Source organism: Salvelinus sp. IW2-2015, linkage group LG27, assembly GCF_002910315.2.
Source record: "Salvelinus sp. IW2-2015 linkage group LG27, ASM291031v2, whole genome shotgun sequence".
NCBI lineage: Eukaryota > Metazoa > Chordata > Actinopteri > Salmoniformes > Salmonidae > Salvelinus > Salvelinus sp. IW2-2015.
The window spans coordinates 18,407,937-18,426,492 of NC_036867.1; the positions used below are offsets into that span (position 1 = coordinate 18,407,937).

The 18,556-nt window shown below is 40.9% G+C and overlaps 1 protein-coding gene across 1 annotated transcript in view; it reads right to left on the reverse strand.

Annotated features, from left to right (window-relative positions):
• Positions 1–18,556, reverse strand: part of LOC111953902 (receptor-type tyrosine-protein phosphatase N2-like) — a 103,998-nt gene that overhangs the window by 24,692 nt on the left and 60,750 nt on the right. The window contains exons 4-6 of the mRNA XM_023973394.2: positions 15,820–16,038; positions 11,159–11,306; positions 10,880–10,953 (exon numbers count right to left, since the gene is read on the reverse strand). Of these exons, the coding sequence (XP_023829162.1) occupies positions 10,880–10,953; positions 11,159–11,306; positions 15,820–16,038 (441 nt within the window). The remainder of the gene's footprint in view (positions 1–10,879; positions 10,954–11,158; positions 11,307–15,819; positions 16,039–18,556) is intronic.

The following is an 18,556-nucleotide window of genomic DNA, read 5'->3' on the forward strand; positions in this document are numbered from 1 at the left end:
ATATTGATATATAGCTCTGTAGTGACATACACTCGTCGCTCCACACTTCACAACCTAAATAACTGATCGTTAGTTTCGATGATTTGGTTGTGCTTTACCTGCCAGAAGTCAGCCACGGTGGAGGTAGAGGCCTTGTGATAGACGATAGTACTATGTGCGTTCCTCGTGTCATTGGTCCCATCTGAAGAAGAGAGGAAGAGATGAAAGAGTTATTTATAATTATTATATTGTGATAAACAGGACAACAGAGGACATCACATGCCTGAAGTGCCTCCAGATTAGCAGCCTATATCTCCTTAGTATAGTGCACTACTTTTGACCAGAGGCATATGGGCAAATAGAGTTTGCCATTTGGATACAACCCACTGTCCACAGTTTAGCAGCGACAAGTCAATTTAAGACAGAGTAGGAAAAGCATGGTCCGTTATTCGTGGACGTAGTGCTCCCGCCTTTTCTCCTCGATGCTCGTGTCCAGGTTTTCCGTGTTTCACTGGCTTCAGCTCAAGTCCTATCGCACTCCTCTCTTACTTCCCTCATCTTATCCTCCAGGCATGGGTTATATCTAACTGTAATGAGGCTTCTGATTAAAGTGAAGCTCATGTGTAAAGGTACATAGAGCATCGCCTCTGCCAAGCAATTTATTGATGATAGTCAGAGAATGTCACTGAGCCTTTCAGAAGAGGGGATAGGGGTGTCTCCGCAGGGTTGGCTGTAGTGTTTGTGTTGTGTGCTGTATGTGTGTGAGTGTGTGGTGTTTGTGTTCCATGGTGTGCGCACCCGTGGTGTGTTGTGAGGTCTGTGCATGCAGAACCAGCGATACAGAGGGCTTGGGAAGAGATAAAAGCAGATCTGCAATTTCCCCCTGAGCTTTATTTTTTTTAAAGACAAGGGGGCTCGTACCAGCCTTCTACATTCCAGCTCCACAGAACAAGACCCTGGACCTTCGCTCTACTGTCTATTCCATATTAGTCTTAGAAAGGCAAATGAACAAAGGGCACAAGAATATCCAGGCAAAAGTTGCTTCGAGATGAACTTCGAAAGTGGACATCTGTCCATGTCCCGAGGACCGTCGGGAAATGCCTTACAAAACCCGGCCCTAAGGGCCTTTTACTATCATAGCAGTGCCTTGGTTTGCTGGGCGATGTGGTATGGGGGTGGCGGCATGGTCGTTAACCCATAGCGGCCTGACGATTTAGCTTGCTTTTTGAGGTCGGTTCGTTTTCCATTTTTTTAAACATTCTAATGCATTATTAAATAATGACATTTATCTTAATGAATTTTTGTAGAGGTTTTAATGGAAATTCACAAGCCACAATAGGGAACATCTATGAAATAATAGAATATTTCAGTTGGAATATTACTTTGTTTTTATTTGATGGCTTTATTATTATTCATTTGTTAAAGTCATGATCTCATTCTCACTCAGCAGATGCGTCAGCCAGCCAACCTCATGACCTGTATCTATGTGCAGCCCCAATTGACTGGTACTGTTCGTTTTTAGTCATCCTATTTAGCTAGCCTGCCTGAGTATGCTGCAGAGCTGTCTGACAAAATCTCATTTGACTAGTTCTTCAAAGTAGATAGGCGAACGTGTTCGTGTCGCCGCTCGTCGTTGTGTTGCGTACATTCCTCTCTCATGCGGTCTATGCAGTCTGTGTGTATCTAACCGAACGTAACAGGCGTAAAAGTGCATCTGTCCAGAGATCTGTAATATAATGATGAGATGCTCATGTCTCTGTGCTAACATGAGAGATCGTTGTCCCAAAGGCAGGAAAGCAGGCAACAAGGCTTAGGTCCAAATAAGCCCATAGAAACACATTGGGCTTATTTTGGACAGATTTTTGGCGAGAGTGAAACCTTTCGCTTCGCCTCTTCCTCCCTGATCCGTTCTCAATCCGAGATTGAAAATACAGGATTATGGTCACCTTGTTGAGTATTTGCTAATGAGAAACTACAACCTGCCCAGCGTCCCACATAGTTCTTGACTTGATTTATCTCGGGAAATATTTGATTTCACTCTAGAGTAACGGCGCATTGAGCTAAATGGAATTCAATTAATTGAACGGACGTCGGTCAATTAGTTATTTTAATAACCGATAACCCCCGAAATGACGGTTAATCAAATCAGCACTATATTCCATGATTCCGGATACGAAAGTCGCGTGTTCAACCCAGTGGTAAGATTGTTTTTTTGTTGCCCTTATCCAAAACCTTAACTTTTTGGAGAAACAAAACAATGCTGTGCAGGAGGAGTCAACGCAGTGTCAAAAACACTTCAAGATTTGATGTTTGGAGCAACTACGAAATTGGACACTTGGAGGAAACTTAAAAACAGTGAGATCTTTTTGTTAATATCAGATATTGCAAGCCAAATTGCAAATGAAATATTATTCATGGCTATTGTTGAAAGGAGAAGCAGAATAGAAAAGACATGAGTAAACCATATTTGGAATTCAGCCATTTGTTTACACTCAGACAAAGCCATTTTTTTCCTTACAGAAGAGATGTAGAAATTCAGTGTAATGAAGGGGCGGCAACAGAATTGTTATTCCCCAAATAAACGCAGGTTGACGTTTATTGTCGTCCAGTCTTGTCCTGGAGGCAGAACTGACCGATTTCCCCTTAATAGGCTAGCTGCAAGGGTAAAAAATTGCTATATATGTAAAAATTGATAAATGTTTTACTTTTGAGGCATTAGGTTAGCAGTGTGGTAAACGTTAGGTAAAAAATCTGATTTTATGACTTAGTGGCTGTGCAGCTAGTGACCACTCTGCAGAGCGCCTCCAGAACAAGAGTCCATGACAAAAAACACCAACCTGCCAAATAAACACTGGAAGCTAACCAGTGCTAAACCAGCTCAGAGTTGGTTTATCGCTAGCACTTCACTTTATTGGTCCCATTTTGTAATGCGGGATATTTTTGCAAAGTCCAGTTCTGTTTTCCGTGAAAAAAGAATCATCGCCTTTTTATGTTCTCTTCAGTGTTTTTATACTGCAAGGTTCATAATACAACATATTCATACAATAGTCTTGCATTGCAATTTGAGATAAGCAGTCTATCTCGTAATAGGGAGAAGAAGACAGGGATGAAACCTTTGTGTTGCCAGAGATCAGTCCTGAATCTCCAATGGATGACACTCCAGTGAGTGACATCCACATCCATTACTATGGAAATGGATGCAATTGTGTCAGCACAACCCTTATTGTTACAGGGAGCCATTTCGGCTGGAGCAATTACAGAGAGGTGCAACTACTTTTTGACCAGGTCCATAGGCTCTGGTCAAAAGTAGTAAACTATATAGGGAATAGGGTGTCATTTTTTTGGGATGCAACCAGATAAATAATACCAGGATGTGCTAAGAGACACCGTAGATTGCCTTGTCTTTATATGGCCGTCTTTCTCTCCTTTTATGAACTTCTTTTTTGATGAGATATCAGAGTGTTTTTTAGCACCGACTAGGGGAGGATGATTAGAGAGGTTGAACTGAATCCCAATAACTTTTAGTACAGATGTGTCGCATAAGCTACAGAAAGACTATAGCTGCACAAAACGCAATACACTTCCATAATATAAAGCTAGCCAACTAGTCCATCAAAGCCATGCCTGGCTTTACACATATATTTATAAAACCACCTGGAATTCCTCGTTGCCCTCACCATGTTATTCAAAATGCATTTCTGAGAAGAGCTAAAGAAATGAATGCACTTTTCCATCTCATATTAGGTAGCAGCGCTTTGTTAGCATCACACTCTCTCCTGCCTAGTTGAAATTCTGCAGATGTCTTTTTTATCCTGACAGAAAACGAAAGACTTGAGCTAAAAGCTAGAGCTCCACTCCCTGTTAGGCAATCTCCAAGCGGACACAGACATACAGTAGCTACGTGGCACCTGACATCACCGTATGAATACTAAAGGCAGGACATGAAATGATGGCCTCCGTATTTCAGCTTCTCTCCTGCTCCCTCTCTCTGTTGGGTGAGAAAGACCTTGAAACCAGAATCATTTTACCAAATAAAAGCTTTGGTTTAGGTTTGAGGTAAATTCATTGCAATTAACCTCTCGCAATTCAATGCCTTGCTAACACATCTTAAATCTTACTGACTTTCCTTACAAGTAAGTCTGATTAAAAAATCTAACAGAATATCAAAATCTAAACCAAGTATGACTGAGACCATGATTGAAACCAAGGCTACATTCAACATGGCACGCTATTCTTTGCAGTGCACTACTTTGACCAGAGCCCTATATAGGAATAGGGTGCCATTGGGACAAACCCATGCATGAGCTCTACCACCAACATCATAAATAAGCTACAAGTCTCTGGACTAGGCTGTAGGGTGCAGAAGACAAATAAACAAATTATTTGCATAGACACATGGTTTTGTATAGGAATTTTGTTTGTTTACATTTGGCAATGTGTAACCAACCAGACCAAATGAAAAAATAAAATGCAACAACTACTTGAACGTATAGCCTCTAACTAGTATGAAAATGCCCCTCCTCCTTGACTGTGGGGGTAGAGAAGACCTCCTTCTTTACCACCCCCTTACCACTCGAACTCCACATTCCAAGAAAAAGATGACAAAATGATGACTTTTTCTCTTGGGCTAATAAGAGGAGGGAGCATTGACAGACATAATTATGGCAGTTTCACAGGGCTTCAGCCAGGGGTACCGTTGTGGTATAATTACCGTGCTTTCAACCGTACCGCGCTGGATCACTGACTCTGTCTACTCTGCTCTGCACCACCCTTACAAAAAAAAACAAGTGTACATTTTTTTTAACAACACAACATCTATTTTTAAACGTGTCAGACGTGGTTTCCTGACACTTGCATATTTTACATGGATTTTTCACATGTTTATTTTCACATTTTCATGTGTTGTTCTAAAATATTACATTTAAGTTCACATGTGCTTTTGTAACCAGTGAGATTAAGACCCAGTCTCCCCACAGGCAAAGCCAATGTCTTGACCATTAGACTGCAGGGCCAACACTGAGGTTGATTTCCAACGTATATTTATTATCAATTTCTCTCAATCACATAATATTGACTGTTCAGTTTAAAATAGGGCTTTTAACATTTTTTTTTTTTATTGCGTTGATTGCAGGTTTGCTTTGATTAATCACGATTAATCGCCGAAATCAGAATCTGCTCAAATTGAGCTGTAAATTTACTTTAAAATAAAAAGCATTACAAGAAAAATATTGATGTCTTGATTTTGTTTCAAAGTAACCTGTTCGCAAAGTCAGTGGAATTGATAAATCACACTTTCTTTAAAGGGATACTTCGGGATTTGGCAATGATGCCCTTTATCACATCCACAGAGTCAGATGAACTAGTGATACAATTTTATGTCTCTGCGTGCAAGTTTGAAGGAAGATGATACTAGCACTAGCGCAATTGCTAAATAGCATTTCGCAACGACTGGAAGTATAGAGGGTATTTAGTTAGCAATGCTCACGGAACTACCTCTAACTTACTTCATGCTGGCACAGAGACGAACAAATGGTATGCAAAAAAGTTCATCTGACTATTGGGTAGATAAAGCGCCTCTGCCAAAAATCCCTTTAACCTCAATGTAAACTTGTTTTGACATCACATTGTTGTTTTTTACCTGTATAGGTTATGTATTTTCGATGTTTCAGTGTATTATGAATGCTTTAAGATGAATTGATTAAATCCCAATTTAAAAAGATTAGTGCCACAGAAATTACAAAAAATTAACTTGAGTTAACTGATTACTACATTAGCACAGCCAGAAAATCATCTCTCGTAGAAAAAGTATCTGATTTCATTAATTCCAAGCAAGACAAATTCACACATTTTCAAATACATTCAAATCCGTTTTAGGCCTGTGTATTAAATGTAAACAAAACCAATGGACAGCTAACAATTACAGAAGCTAAAAATAGCGAGCTAGGACAAAATGGAATGCTTTATTATCGCCTATCACTAAGCTAGCTAGCGGTTAGCGTATTAGCATGCAACCATTAGATAGAAATGTCATAAAAAGTAGCCTTCTAAAATTAATATGATACCATGATATGATCTAGCTATGTTCATATGATCCCAAAATCACTCAATATTGCCTCGTTTGATAAACCATTTGATAACCAAATCTATAAGGTGAATATAAAAATCATCCGAAACGCCATCTTGTTCTCATTGTCTTGCATACAAAAGAGTCCAGTCGGCTGACTAGTTACTTAACTTAGCTACGCTCATGTGAATGGAAAACAATCGCATTTTGTTCTTTTCACCCCTCCCCAACAAATGAATTATACATATAACCACCAGAACTCTCAGGATCTCCTCCTAGTGGTACCTAAGATACATGTATATGCAATGCAACCCCATTGAGACTTACAATAATAATGCATGTAGTGAGAATGTTAATTATTCACATCATTCAGGGCTAAGTAAGCTTTTTACAAGATGGTATTACAGAATTTACTCGAATTTCAGCATACAGTGTTATAATCTCATCTTACAATGCAACCATGTTACATAACTTCCACCTTGTTTTTATCACATATAGTCTTCTTGCAATGTGACTTTTGAAATTCCACGTGAGAAGTAAGAGATATTTAACATTGATTGTTTTATTTCTTTGACATATAATTGCATATGTGTATTTCAAATTGTGTATATGTTTTTCACTTGTGATTTGCAGGTGTCAACATGTATAAGGAGATTTCACGTATAGTTTACTTACATGTAACTGCTAAGTGATTTTCACATGTGATTATGTCTATTTTTAATAATGTTTCGCATTGATGTCACTTAGTGGCTTACACATTAGGGTCGGTCATCAATCTCAAAAATATCGAACCGCACAGTCCTGTTGGGACAGACAGGTTGATGTGTAGGGAGTGAGCCCCTCTCCTCAATAAAGGGAGCCTTTACACCTGCAACGGTCGTTCTCACCTCTCTTTCTCGGATGTGACTGCGCCTCTCCCGAAAAGCTCTCCACAGCAACTGAATTCCTGTACTTCTGTCTAACTGTTCTTCCTAGGCGAACTGTTGCCAGCTGTTGAGGTTAATGGCGCGAAAATAGGACCTCAGCTCCTGTTTGATAGTGTTGAGTACTACTGAAAGGAAAAGTTTTGCTTAGGGTAGAATTTTGGTCAACTCCTACGGCTAGCTATCGAGACTTGGTTATCTCCTCGTCACAAGACTCTTAGCTAACTTGGCTAGCACAACACGCTCACAGGTCGTGTTGACTAGACTGACCGCCCTTGCTTTACCAGACTTGATGAGTCACACACATTGTTCATCAAGAGACCAAACGGCAAGCAAGAACTTTCTTCGGACTAGCAGTGTATTGTGACGAGCTAAAAGTTCATGTTTTTATAAATAATGAAACTTGCAATCACATGTAAGGTGAAAAATGTAATTCTCCTCACGTGAAAAGTGGTGTTAACATGTGAAAATCTTATATAATTTGAAAATTAACTCAACATGTTGAAAACAGCCAATTTACTGTGACAAAATACAATTTCACACATATATTAATTTTTACTAAGGGCAAGACAGCATACCCACTCTAACTACTACTAGCAACATGGAAGAGTGGAGAAACAACTCCAATTGTCATTTCATGTTCAAATCAAAATCAAATCAATTTTTATTGGTCACATACTCACATGGTTTTCACTCAGATGTTAATAGTGCCCTTCACCTCCTCCCTGTAGACCGTCTCCTCATTGTTTGTAATCAAGCCTTGATGATTGAGTTGGAGGGCATGCATGGCCACGCAGTCGATGGTGTGAACAGGGGCCCCTGTGTTGAGATCAGCGCGGGTGGAGATGTTGTTTCCTACCCTCACCACCTGGGGGCGGCCCGTCAGAAAGTCCAGGACCCAGTTGCACAGGGCGGTGTCGGAGACCCAGGGTTTCGAGCTTAATGACGAGTTTGGAGGGTACTATGGTGTTAAATGCTGAGCTGTAATCGAGGAACAGCATTCTTACATAGGTATTCCTCTTGTCCAGATGGATTAGGGCAGTGTGCAGTGTGATTGCGATTGCGTCGTCTGTGGACCTACTGGGGCGGTAAGTAAATTGGAGTGGGTCTAGGGTGTCAGGTAGGGTGGAAGTGATATGATCCTTGACTAGTCTCTCAAAGCACTTCATGATGACGGAAGTGAGCGCTACGCGGCAATAGTCGTTTAGCCAGTTACTTTAGCTTTCTTGAGAACAGGAACAAATGGCCCTCTTGAAGCATGTGGGAACAGCAGACTGGGATAGGGATTGATTAATATGTCCGTAAACACACCAGCCAGCTGGTCTGCGCATGCTCTGAGGACGTGGCTAGGGATGCCTGTCTGGCCGGCAGCCTTGCGAGGGTTAACACGTTTAAATGTTTTACTCATGTTGGCTGCGGTGAAGGAGAGCCTGCAGGTTTTGTTAGCGGCCGTGCAGTGCCATTGTATTGTCCTCAAAGCGAGCAAAGAAGTTGTTTCGTTTGTCTGCGGAGCAAGACGTTGTGTCCGCGATGAGGCTGAATTTCTTTTTGTAATCCGTAAATGACTGTAGACCCTTGCCACATACGTCTCGTGTCTGAGCCGTTGATTTGTGACTCTACTTTGTCTCTATACTGACGCTTAGCTGTTTTTGATTGCCTTGCGGAGGAATAGCTTACATGTTTGTATCGGTCATGTTTCCGGTCACCTTGCCATGATTAAAAGCAGTGGTTCGCACTTTCACAGTGGTTCGCACTTTCTTCTTACAAAGGCAAGAGAAAGGTCATATATGATAATAATAGCTCCTTGGATGAAATTCCTATTGCTTCCACAGGTGTCAGCAGTCTATGTTCAAGGTTTCAAGCTTGTAACTTCAAAACATAATAAGATAATAGTAGTTATAGTAGAGGGACACAGTATTTGAAAATCGTGTTTGCGCGCGCCATGAAGACATTACGCACCTGCCTAAAATCGGTTTCCTTTTGAACATACTTCTTTCCGAAAAATATTATAGTTGATGTGTATAAATTTTAGGTTATCTGAGGAGTAAATAGAAACGTCTCATACTTGTTGAAACAAAGTTTTACGGAGGCTAGATTTCAGAATCCTTTCTCTGCAGTTGAACGAGTGGATTACTCAATTGATGGCGCCAACCTAAACTGACTTTTTTGGATATAAAGAAGGATTTTATCTTAACAAACGACACTACATGTTATAGCTGGGACCCTTTGGATGACAAATCAGAGGAAGATTTTCAAAAAGTAAGTGAATATTTTATCGTTATATGTGAATGTATGAAACCTGTGCCGGTGGAAAAATATTTTGATGTGGGCGCCGTCCTCAAACAATCGCATGGCATGTTTTCGCTGTAATAGCTACTGTAAATCGGACAGTGCAGTTAGATTAACAAGAATGTAAGCTTTCAGCCGATATATGACACTTATATGTACATAAATGTTTAAAATCCATTACATTTATGATTATTTATTTGAATTGCGCACCCTCCAGTTTCACCGGAAGTTGTCCTGCTAGCGGGACCCCTAGTTAAGATCCCCAGCTACAATAAATGCAGCCTCAGGATATGTGGTTTCCAGTTTACATAGAGTTCAATAAAAAAAATCAGGGCCATTGAGGTGTCTGCTTGGGGGGGGGATATACACGGCTGTGATTATAATCGAAGAGAATTCTCTTGGTAGGTAATGCGGTTGGCATTTGATTGTAAGGAATTCTAGGTCATGTGAACAAAAGGACTTGAGTTCCTGTATGTTGTTATGATCACACCACGACTCGTTAATCATAAGGCATACACCCCCTTCTTCTTCTTACCAGAGAGATGTTTGTATCCAATAGTTCTTCCTGGCTGTATGTAATAACACTTAAGATTTCCTGGGGTAACAGTGTAAGAAATAATACGTAAAAAAAAATACTGCATAGTTTCCTATGAATGCGAAGCGAGGCGACCATGTCTGTCGGCGCCATGTAGCATGTTTTCCTCTTTGAACGAAAACACAATACAGGGAAGAGATKATTTAGTTTAACCTTCTAATATTGGAGAGATGCAAATGGAGAAATAGATAATAGATATTTTAAGGGACATTTTTTCATATTAAACAGAGAGCGAATTAAGGAGGAGAGAGAGTAGATTCAGCTCAACAACAACACAGATAAGTAGAATGACTTGACATAGTCGAAAGTGAATTTCTGTCTGATAATCACTCAAAATACTAAGGCTTCAGGCAAAAATAAAAAGAGATTGTTATCATAAAAAACATGGTATCATTATTACGTAATGCATTATGTATGCATGTATGCAATATACAATAAATAGATGTTTGCAAACTTCCAGTTAGTTTTGTTCTGTGCTATACATTAATAGGCTTTTAGTCCAAATGTGGAGGAGCCCATCCCCATCTCTCTCCAAGAGTTTTCCTACTGTATTTGAAATGCATAGTTTACTGTTCTTTTTTAATGGAATCCTTCTCTAGCAGCCGCAGGGGAAATCAGAAATAGCCTTTATTGTGAAATGTGAAAAAGACAGGAATATAACCCTAAACTTTCCCGATATTTGGGCCATTTTGGATTTGTTCAGGGGAAACATTACTGAGTCCAAATAATAATAAACCACCATTCTTTTGGGATGAATACGTTAAAGCAGAGCTGATATCTCAAGAGAGCAGCCATTTCAAAACAGGGAAGGTGACAAACTATTAATTCACAAGACACTGCGAATCCATTGAGGTGCAAAGTGTGAGGAACAAAGGCAAAAGGTTCAATGGGAAAATGAATGACAAATCACAAAAACTAATTTAATTTCAATATAAAATCCAACCTCAACAGGTCTTTGTGTAGAGTTGCAACCATAAAGCTTAAAAGAAACATAAAGTGAAGGAGTAAGGGATGTGGAATGATACTCACAATTGGGCTAGCATTGATGTAATCCGAGTTGCCATGGTTATTCTCAGCCTTCAAGGTGATTCTGGAATGATCATCTGTAATAGAAATACATAATTCACCACACATTTTTTGCTTTTCCTCGATTTAAACATTTCATTATTGATAAATGACATGGAATCGAAAAAACGGTATTTCAGCGTCCGTTCACGTGGTCATAAATAACACTGGAATAACCTAGTAATCGGCTACTGAGAGATGTGGTCAGACTGCACACGGTCAGAGATGTYTAACAACACTTACAGACAACCACGGCGTCAGAGCGGTTCCTCTTGGTGTTGTGTTCGCCCTGGCCCACGTAACAGTCACCGGGCTCAGCCAGGTAACCACACATCGCCTCCCACTCCCTCTCCAGGCGGTTCTTGTTCTTCAAGTGGTCCTCCATGTACGACTAAGGAGAGAGAAAAGGTGGACATTTTAAAACAACTAAATAATCAATAACTAAATAATCAAACAAAAGATAATGAATTTGAAATGGAAAAGTAATTACATATAGCAGCATTTAGAGAGGAGGGATGGGGAGGGTACCGCCAGAATATTTTTGATTGTCATTCACTGTCTAGAATAGATCTAATGAAAGGCAATTCATGCCTATGCTGTAGACCTGCTCTATTTCAGTGGATCTCTAAGGCCTTCCTATCTACACACTGGAGCAGAATACTAAACCCATGTCAACAGGCAGACCGACAGACAGACAGAAAGATTTCGGGGGGGGGGGGGGGAGAAGTTATGGAGGTGTTGGGGGAGGGGCCACCAAAAACCGCTCCTCGCAATTAAAGACTCCTGAAAGGTTTCTCTGCATTGGAAATACTTCAGTGTGCTTCAATCATCGTCTTTCAAACCGCTTGCACAGCTCCTGATAAGATTGTCTGCGTTTAAGCTGTCGCTTGGAGAACAGCAAAATTTWATTCGCCAGAGAGACAAGGAGAAAAGAAAAGCAGGGGGATGAAAAAAAGCCAACGTTGCTCCTCTAACAAACCAGGTCTTATGGAGCTCAGAGGCTGGGGCGGCTCTGGAGAAGACTCTTTTTCAGAGGAACAGTGTTCGCCTGACGCTTGTATCAACGCTCCCCGCGGGGTTAAACGGTTTAGGCCGTCATTGTGTAAGGCAGGAGATTACAGACTCATAAACTGATGTGGGGGATCAGCCGGGTAATACAATGAAAGCTATACCCAGTAGTGCTATGCTTTTATCAAACATTTAAAAGACAGTGGAGGTGAGTCGGGAGAGAGAGGTGATGCACCATGTTTATCTACAGCACAGTTAAGGCTGTCAATTAAATCTCAACATGGATACAACTGACATGTAAATATATCCAGGGACATGCACAGTACGGGAAATTAGCCCCTCTTAATATCCCCTCTTCCGCCATTCACTATCAGCAGAAAATATTAACTTCCAGTCATATCTTTGTCAAAAAACAGTAGATCGTATTTCACAGCAGTTTTTTGATTCTAAAGTTCCAGGCTGYGTCCCAAATTACACCCTATTCCCTATATGGTSCTCTACTTTTGACCGGGGCACATAGGGCTCTTGTCAAAAGTCATGCACTATGTCAGGAATAGGGTGTCATTTTGGATGCAGCCCCAGTCATAGTAGATAATGCACCAAATGACAAGCAGTGTATTAGAGGGCACATGTAGGTCCGATTTATAATGCCTCATTGCAGTAATAACAGTAGATGTACTCTAGTCACTAGCAACTCAGAGGGGTTGGCTGTCATTGACTACACATCAACTACTTTAAATAAGAATTCTTTGCTTTCCCTTTGAGTGAAAATTACCAAATTTGCACAAAAAAAAGTAATTATCACCATCTCTATCATATCATTCTGATGACTGTTCTTTGTCAGCAGTGAGCACCAATCTGCATGTTGGCTGCTGTGTCGCCGACGCAACAAACAAACAATGCAGTCTTTTCAGAAGTGACGGTTGAATGACAGGGTGTCATGAACACTTGACAGAGCRATTTCCATGCAGTTCTCTTGACAGAGTGGAACAAGTGCGTCTCAATTAGCACCTTATTCCCTATATAGTGCACTGCTTTTGACCAGGGCCCATACACTGTAGCTCCACAGCATGACACCCCATCCACCTTCCCTACACAGACCTATACACCCTATATTAGTAAATATTTGATCAATACATTCAGAAGGGCTACAGAATTGCCACCAGTCAATGGCTTATGCACCTACTCTTTATCACAAATTGTAATAATTGTGTTGTTTATGTGGGAGCTGGGATTTGTATGTAGTGATGTAGCAGCCTGATTGTGGATGGATGAAGCAGCGGATCACCTCATCTTCTAGAGGCAGAGAGTGTGTGTCCCAAATGGCATCCTATTCTCTACATAGTACACTACTTTTGACCAGAGCCCTATGGGCTATAGGGTGCCATTTGGAACGTAACAAGAGTAACAGGGCTGAATAAATAAGGGATTAGTAACTGGGCTGTCAATCAGAGGTTCTGAGAGGATGGATGTCAAGGAAACACTGAGTAATCRCCCTAACAATAGCCCTCATTGGCCATAAAGAGCTGCTACATTAGATACAGAGAAAATACAGACACAACAGGTGACACAACGTTGCTACTGTTGTGCCACTGTAATGTTACTGTAATAATGGGTACAGTCAGCCGACATGGCTATATGAACACACCTATTTGAAGATGACGGCCGACYTTCTGGTCAGAGGTGCTAAGGACACTCAGTCGTCAGTTGCTCATTCTCTGTTCCCAGAGTCCCTAACAGTAACTGAATATGAAATACTGAGGAGTCACAGGGAATGCCATGGGGAAAGTAGAAAGTGTCTGAAAAGAGTAGTAGCTTCTAAGAATCTGAGGTCGGGGGGGGGCAGCCTGGAGAGGAAGGGCATTGCAATCAGTCCAATCAATCAGGGATAGAATCAAAAGCGAACAACTTACTTGTCCTTGATAAATTGCCTGCCTTACTCTAACAAATGATTCATTTTCAATTAGATTTTTTTAAGACATGGAAGTAAGCCATCAAAATAATGAAATGTTGCCTAGGGCTTGCTATCGATTTTCTAAAGGCAACAAATAAGCATTTACAGAGGGTACATATACAACAACGGCAATTATATCAACATCACGACCATATCTACTGGACATCATAAAAACAGTACCAAAAACAAAGCATAACTATGTAAAAGCAATAGAAGCATTACTGTATGGAGTTATCCATGGTGCTGAAAGCCTGCCAGTAGAATAACATAGCTGGTGTTACTGTTCCTAAAAAGGCTGTTTGTCTTTGAATATGTTTGAAATTGGATACATATTGTGCACTGAAAAATCCTTACCCATTCTAATTTATGGTGCATAAATATGGGTGACCAAAACACARAGACTGCATGTTTCAACATGCCTCAGCACCAGAAGGTCTACCAAAATAGCAGAGAATAAAGTCTAGGCAATCGTACAAACTAATCCCACCATCGCTGACTCTGATTTTGAACCTAGGAAGTTATTATATACATTTCACTCTACAGTACTGAACACCTGTACTAAAGTGTGACTGTATTTCCTGGAGTAACTTAACAGTATGTGGTTCATGGATCTGAGCCGGAACTACAGATACAATATTAACAGGTCTACATCCCAAATGGCGCTCTATTCCTTATTTAGTGCACACATTTGAACAGGGCCCACAGGGCTCAGGGCAAAAGTAGTGCACTACAGTATATAGGGCATAGAGTGCCATTTGGTGCAAAACCCAGGTGAAGCATGGAGAAGTGTAGATTGGGCCAGAAAGAGCCTCCTACTCCAGTGTTAGATGTAGGTGTGAGCTATAAGATAGCCCCACCCAGCATGAGAGCAAGGTACTCATCACTCCCACAGTCCACGCTGCATGAGATCCACAGAGGACAGGACAGGATAGATGAAAAAAATCTGGTCTGAGATCAGTGATACCAAGGCAATTACATGTGGTTAATCGATCACTCAGGAGTCAAAACAGAGTCAAGGTCTGTGTGGTTTTTATGTGCGTTATACTTAGCTTTTCTGAAGAATCTGCAGTGAATCTGGTTGATTCTTATTGTATTGTTATCAAATCAAATATAAAAGACCTGTACATGGTGTAGAACTTTGTTGTAATGTAAAGGTAAAATATGTTCTATTCAAATGTTTTCAAAAGAGGTGTCTCAACCAGCCTTGACATTTGCAATAAAGCCCAGTCATTATGGCAAATTCAACACGTTATTCATGAAAACACTGCAGGCATCTTTCCAACTCTTTTATCAAGCTTGTCTGCAGTGAATAAAACAAAAGTTGTGCAAAATTCAAACAATCCATTGTGTGTGCAACTGAGGGGCCCCACAAGGAATAATAATAATAATAATTCTGAAACATTCAACTGACAATCAGCTTGGTAATGATATTTCACTTTAGAGCAGCTCTCATCACACAAAGCAATTTCCGTATCACTTTGGCTTTAATAGAGAAAGAGCAGGAGGGAGAGAGAGAGGGAGAGAGAGGAMAGGGGCAAGGAGGAGGGATAAAGAGAGTGACAGTGAGAGCGAGAAAACAAGAGCAAGAGAAAGAATGGCAGAGATGACAGGGCAAGATAGAGCGAGAGAAAAAGAAAAAAAGAGGAAGAGAGATAGAGATAGCAGGAAAGACAGAGCTGGAAATAAAATGAGATAACCGCAGAGATGTAGCGAGCATAGTGAGAGAAAGGGTTAGAGAGACAGAGCCAGACAGACAAACAGAATAAAAGCTGGAAGCTGAGAGCGAGGGGAGACATCCTATAAATTACACACACTCCATACTGACTCCAAACATCAGGCTCCTCGCATCAGACAGACATACTGTACATATATACATACACTCAGACAGACAGGACAGACAGGCAGAATATAGGGTACTGTAGCGGCACGTATGTTGTTGTACCAGTATCATGTGTCCGGTGGAGATGTCCATGTTGGAGGGGACAGGCTCTTCGCACCAGGAGGAAGTGGAGCTACGGGCCGAGGGGCTGGCTATGGGTCCCCCATCGCTGAACTGAGAAGACGAGCTGTTCAGCCGCGAGAGGCGCCGCAGAGGCTCCGGGCACTCCGCACGCTCCGGACGCTCCGATGTCCGCACAGCCATCCGCTGGCGACACAGCTCCTGCAAAGGAGAGTGGAGAACCTGATCAGGCATTGGTTGACTCTTAGCTGATTCTTAGTGCATTATCATTGCAAATAAAAAGGACTTCTAAATGGTGTAGGACTTTGCTGTTATGTCAAGGCAAAATATTACAATACAATATTACTCCAATACAAAAGCCAAACATACATTGTTTTGAGATTGAGATTGTATAAGACTGGGATATCACTGTGACCTATGGAGCATGGTTTGTAGCAAACCTATTTATATAAATGATGTCAGGAAATAGAAATACAGTTAAAGGTCATGAAGTGACCTTCAAAAAACTTGAATTGCCAAGGTCAAGCCAGTGTATTGCCACCATTTGACAAAGCAAATAATAATAAACTGTAAGAATACATTGGGTGGCTGGCTCGCAAGGGATGTGTTAATTTGTTTTTAAGTATTGATTTCCATTTGTGTAAATGTGGTAACAATTTCAATGAGCCACTTGTTTTATAATGCATTAGTTACTTATGTATTTTCTTATAAGGAGGCACAAGTTATTATGAGGACAATAGTTAATAAAAAGATGAGCAACAAAAACAACCAAAATCAATGATACTGCCCACGTTCAAAATCTAACAACCATATTCATCTTTAGGTAAGAAATATATCTGCTTCCATCACCCAAAGAGATTAAACAAGGAATCAATACTTCAAGCCCAATGGATTTTCTTTGAATTGAGCATCCACCCTTATTCGTAACAACAAAACTACAACAGAAATGAGCAACCTACGTATTCACATGTACAGTAGGCCTTTACTTTGGCATTTGGATTGAACTTGTACAGATGTAGGATCTTCATTTGATCACCCTGTTGCAGGAMAACTTCCATGCAATGCATTTGAGGTTTAAAAAACGCTTCGGAAGTATGTAAGGTACGTTTGCGGCAGGTAGCCTGGCGGTTAGAGTGTTGGAGCGTTGGGCCAGTAACCGAAAGGTCGCCTACATCGGTGAAAAATCGTCCGATCTGCCCTTGAGCAGAGCCCTTAACGGCAATTTTCTCCAGGGGCGCTGCACTTCTATGGCTGACCCTGTAAAACAACATATTTCACTGCGACAAAATGAAGATCGTACATCTGTAGGTGTGATTATATTGGATTCAGAAGAGACTTCTATATAAAAACAACTATCCCTCTGCTGCCACRCCACCATGAAGATTACTCCTCTCTGCATATTGACTCGGCTTTTCTCCCATCATGCCTTGTGCTCACAGATGCCCCATTAGGGATTCAGAGCCTGGGCGTTATCTAGCCAGCCAGTCATCTTCCCACATATCAAAAAGGAGAGAGAAGAGAAGAAGAAAAAAAACACCTCATTGTTTGAAGGGTGCAATCTTACAGGACCCGAACCCCCTCTCTCCCCCTTCTTCCTCCCCTACTCCCGATAGTGTCAGTCTTATGTGCAGCTGGAGATTTCTCCATTATATTCACAGTAATCTGTGAAGCCCATCGTGTTTGGTGTGTGGCCTGCACCAGTCAGACCCACAGACTGATCTTCAACCTCAATTAATAACCAGGGGTACATCCCAAATGGCAACCTATTCCCTATGAAGTGCTCTTCTTTGACCAGGGCCCATAACAGCAAGCCAGAAGAGCAGAAGGCAGTGTCTTCTGAAAGGAGCGCATGGCTACTAGTCTATCTCATGATCTATCATTGAGATATTTCCCTCTAGGGATCAGCACCTAAACCCTGGTCTAGGATCAGCTTTCCCTACGTCTAACCTTAATCATCATAACCATGAGAATCTGCCCCAGGCCATGTCCTCAGGGCACTTTCCACGTCCACTTAATAATTAATCCAGTATCTCTAGTCTACACCTTTACAGAGTCAAGGGTTGCGTCTCAAATGGCACTCTATGCCCTACATAGGCCCGTAGGGTTCTGGTGAAAAAAAGTGCACTAAAATAGAGAATAGGGTACCATTTGGGACGCAAGCCCTGTTTCTTTTCAACAAGGGAAAACAAATTGTAATCCAGCAAACAAAAACTATAGTCAGAATACTCTGAGAATGTACTACTGTACTTGCTAGGGTTGGATCATTTAGTTAACTTTGCCAAAATGTCCAAGTTGTCCAGAAATCCTGGTTGGAATAGGAGGAGGAGGGAATGAGCAGGAAATCAGTGAATCCTCCAACAGGGATTTCTGGGAAAACCTGGMAATTTGGGGAAAGTTACCAGAATTGTGCAACCCTTATACTTGCTATACCCTAGAGCTATATCTGTAACCATGAAATATGTTGTACACACATGGAGGCCAGACAGTCTCATTGCTTCAAGTTCAGTGTTAAAGCAAATAACAAAAAAGAAGGACGGTATAGAGTTGAGATTGATTGCTAAACCACTTAACTGGCAATACCTGCCTTAACAGTTGACATGCTACGTTCACATAACAATTCATTTGTTCTTCTAGTAAACATGATAGGCTCCAACGACACCTATTGTATTGTAAAAATAAAAAAAGATTGTAAATATTGTAAAAGTCCATTAAACCAACA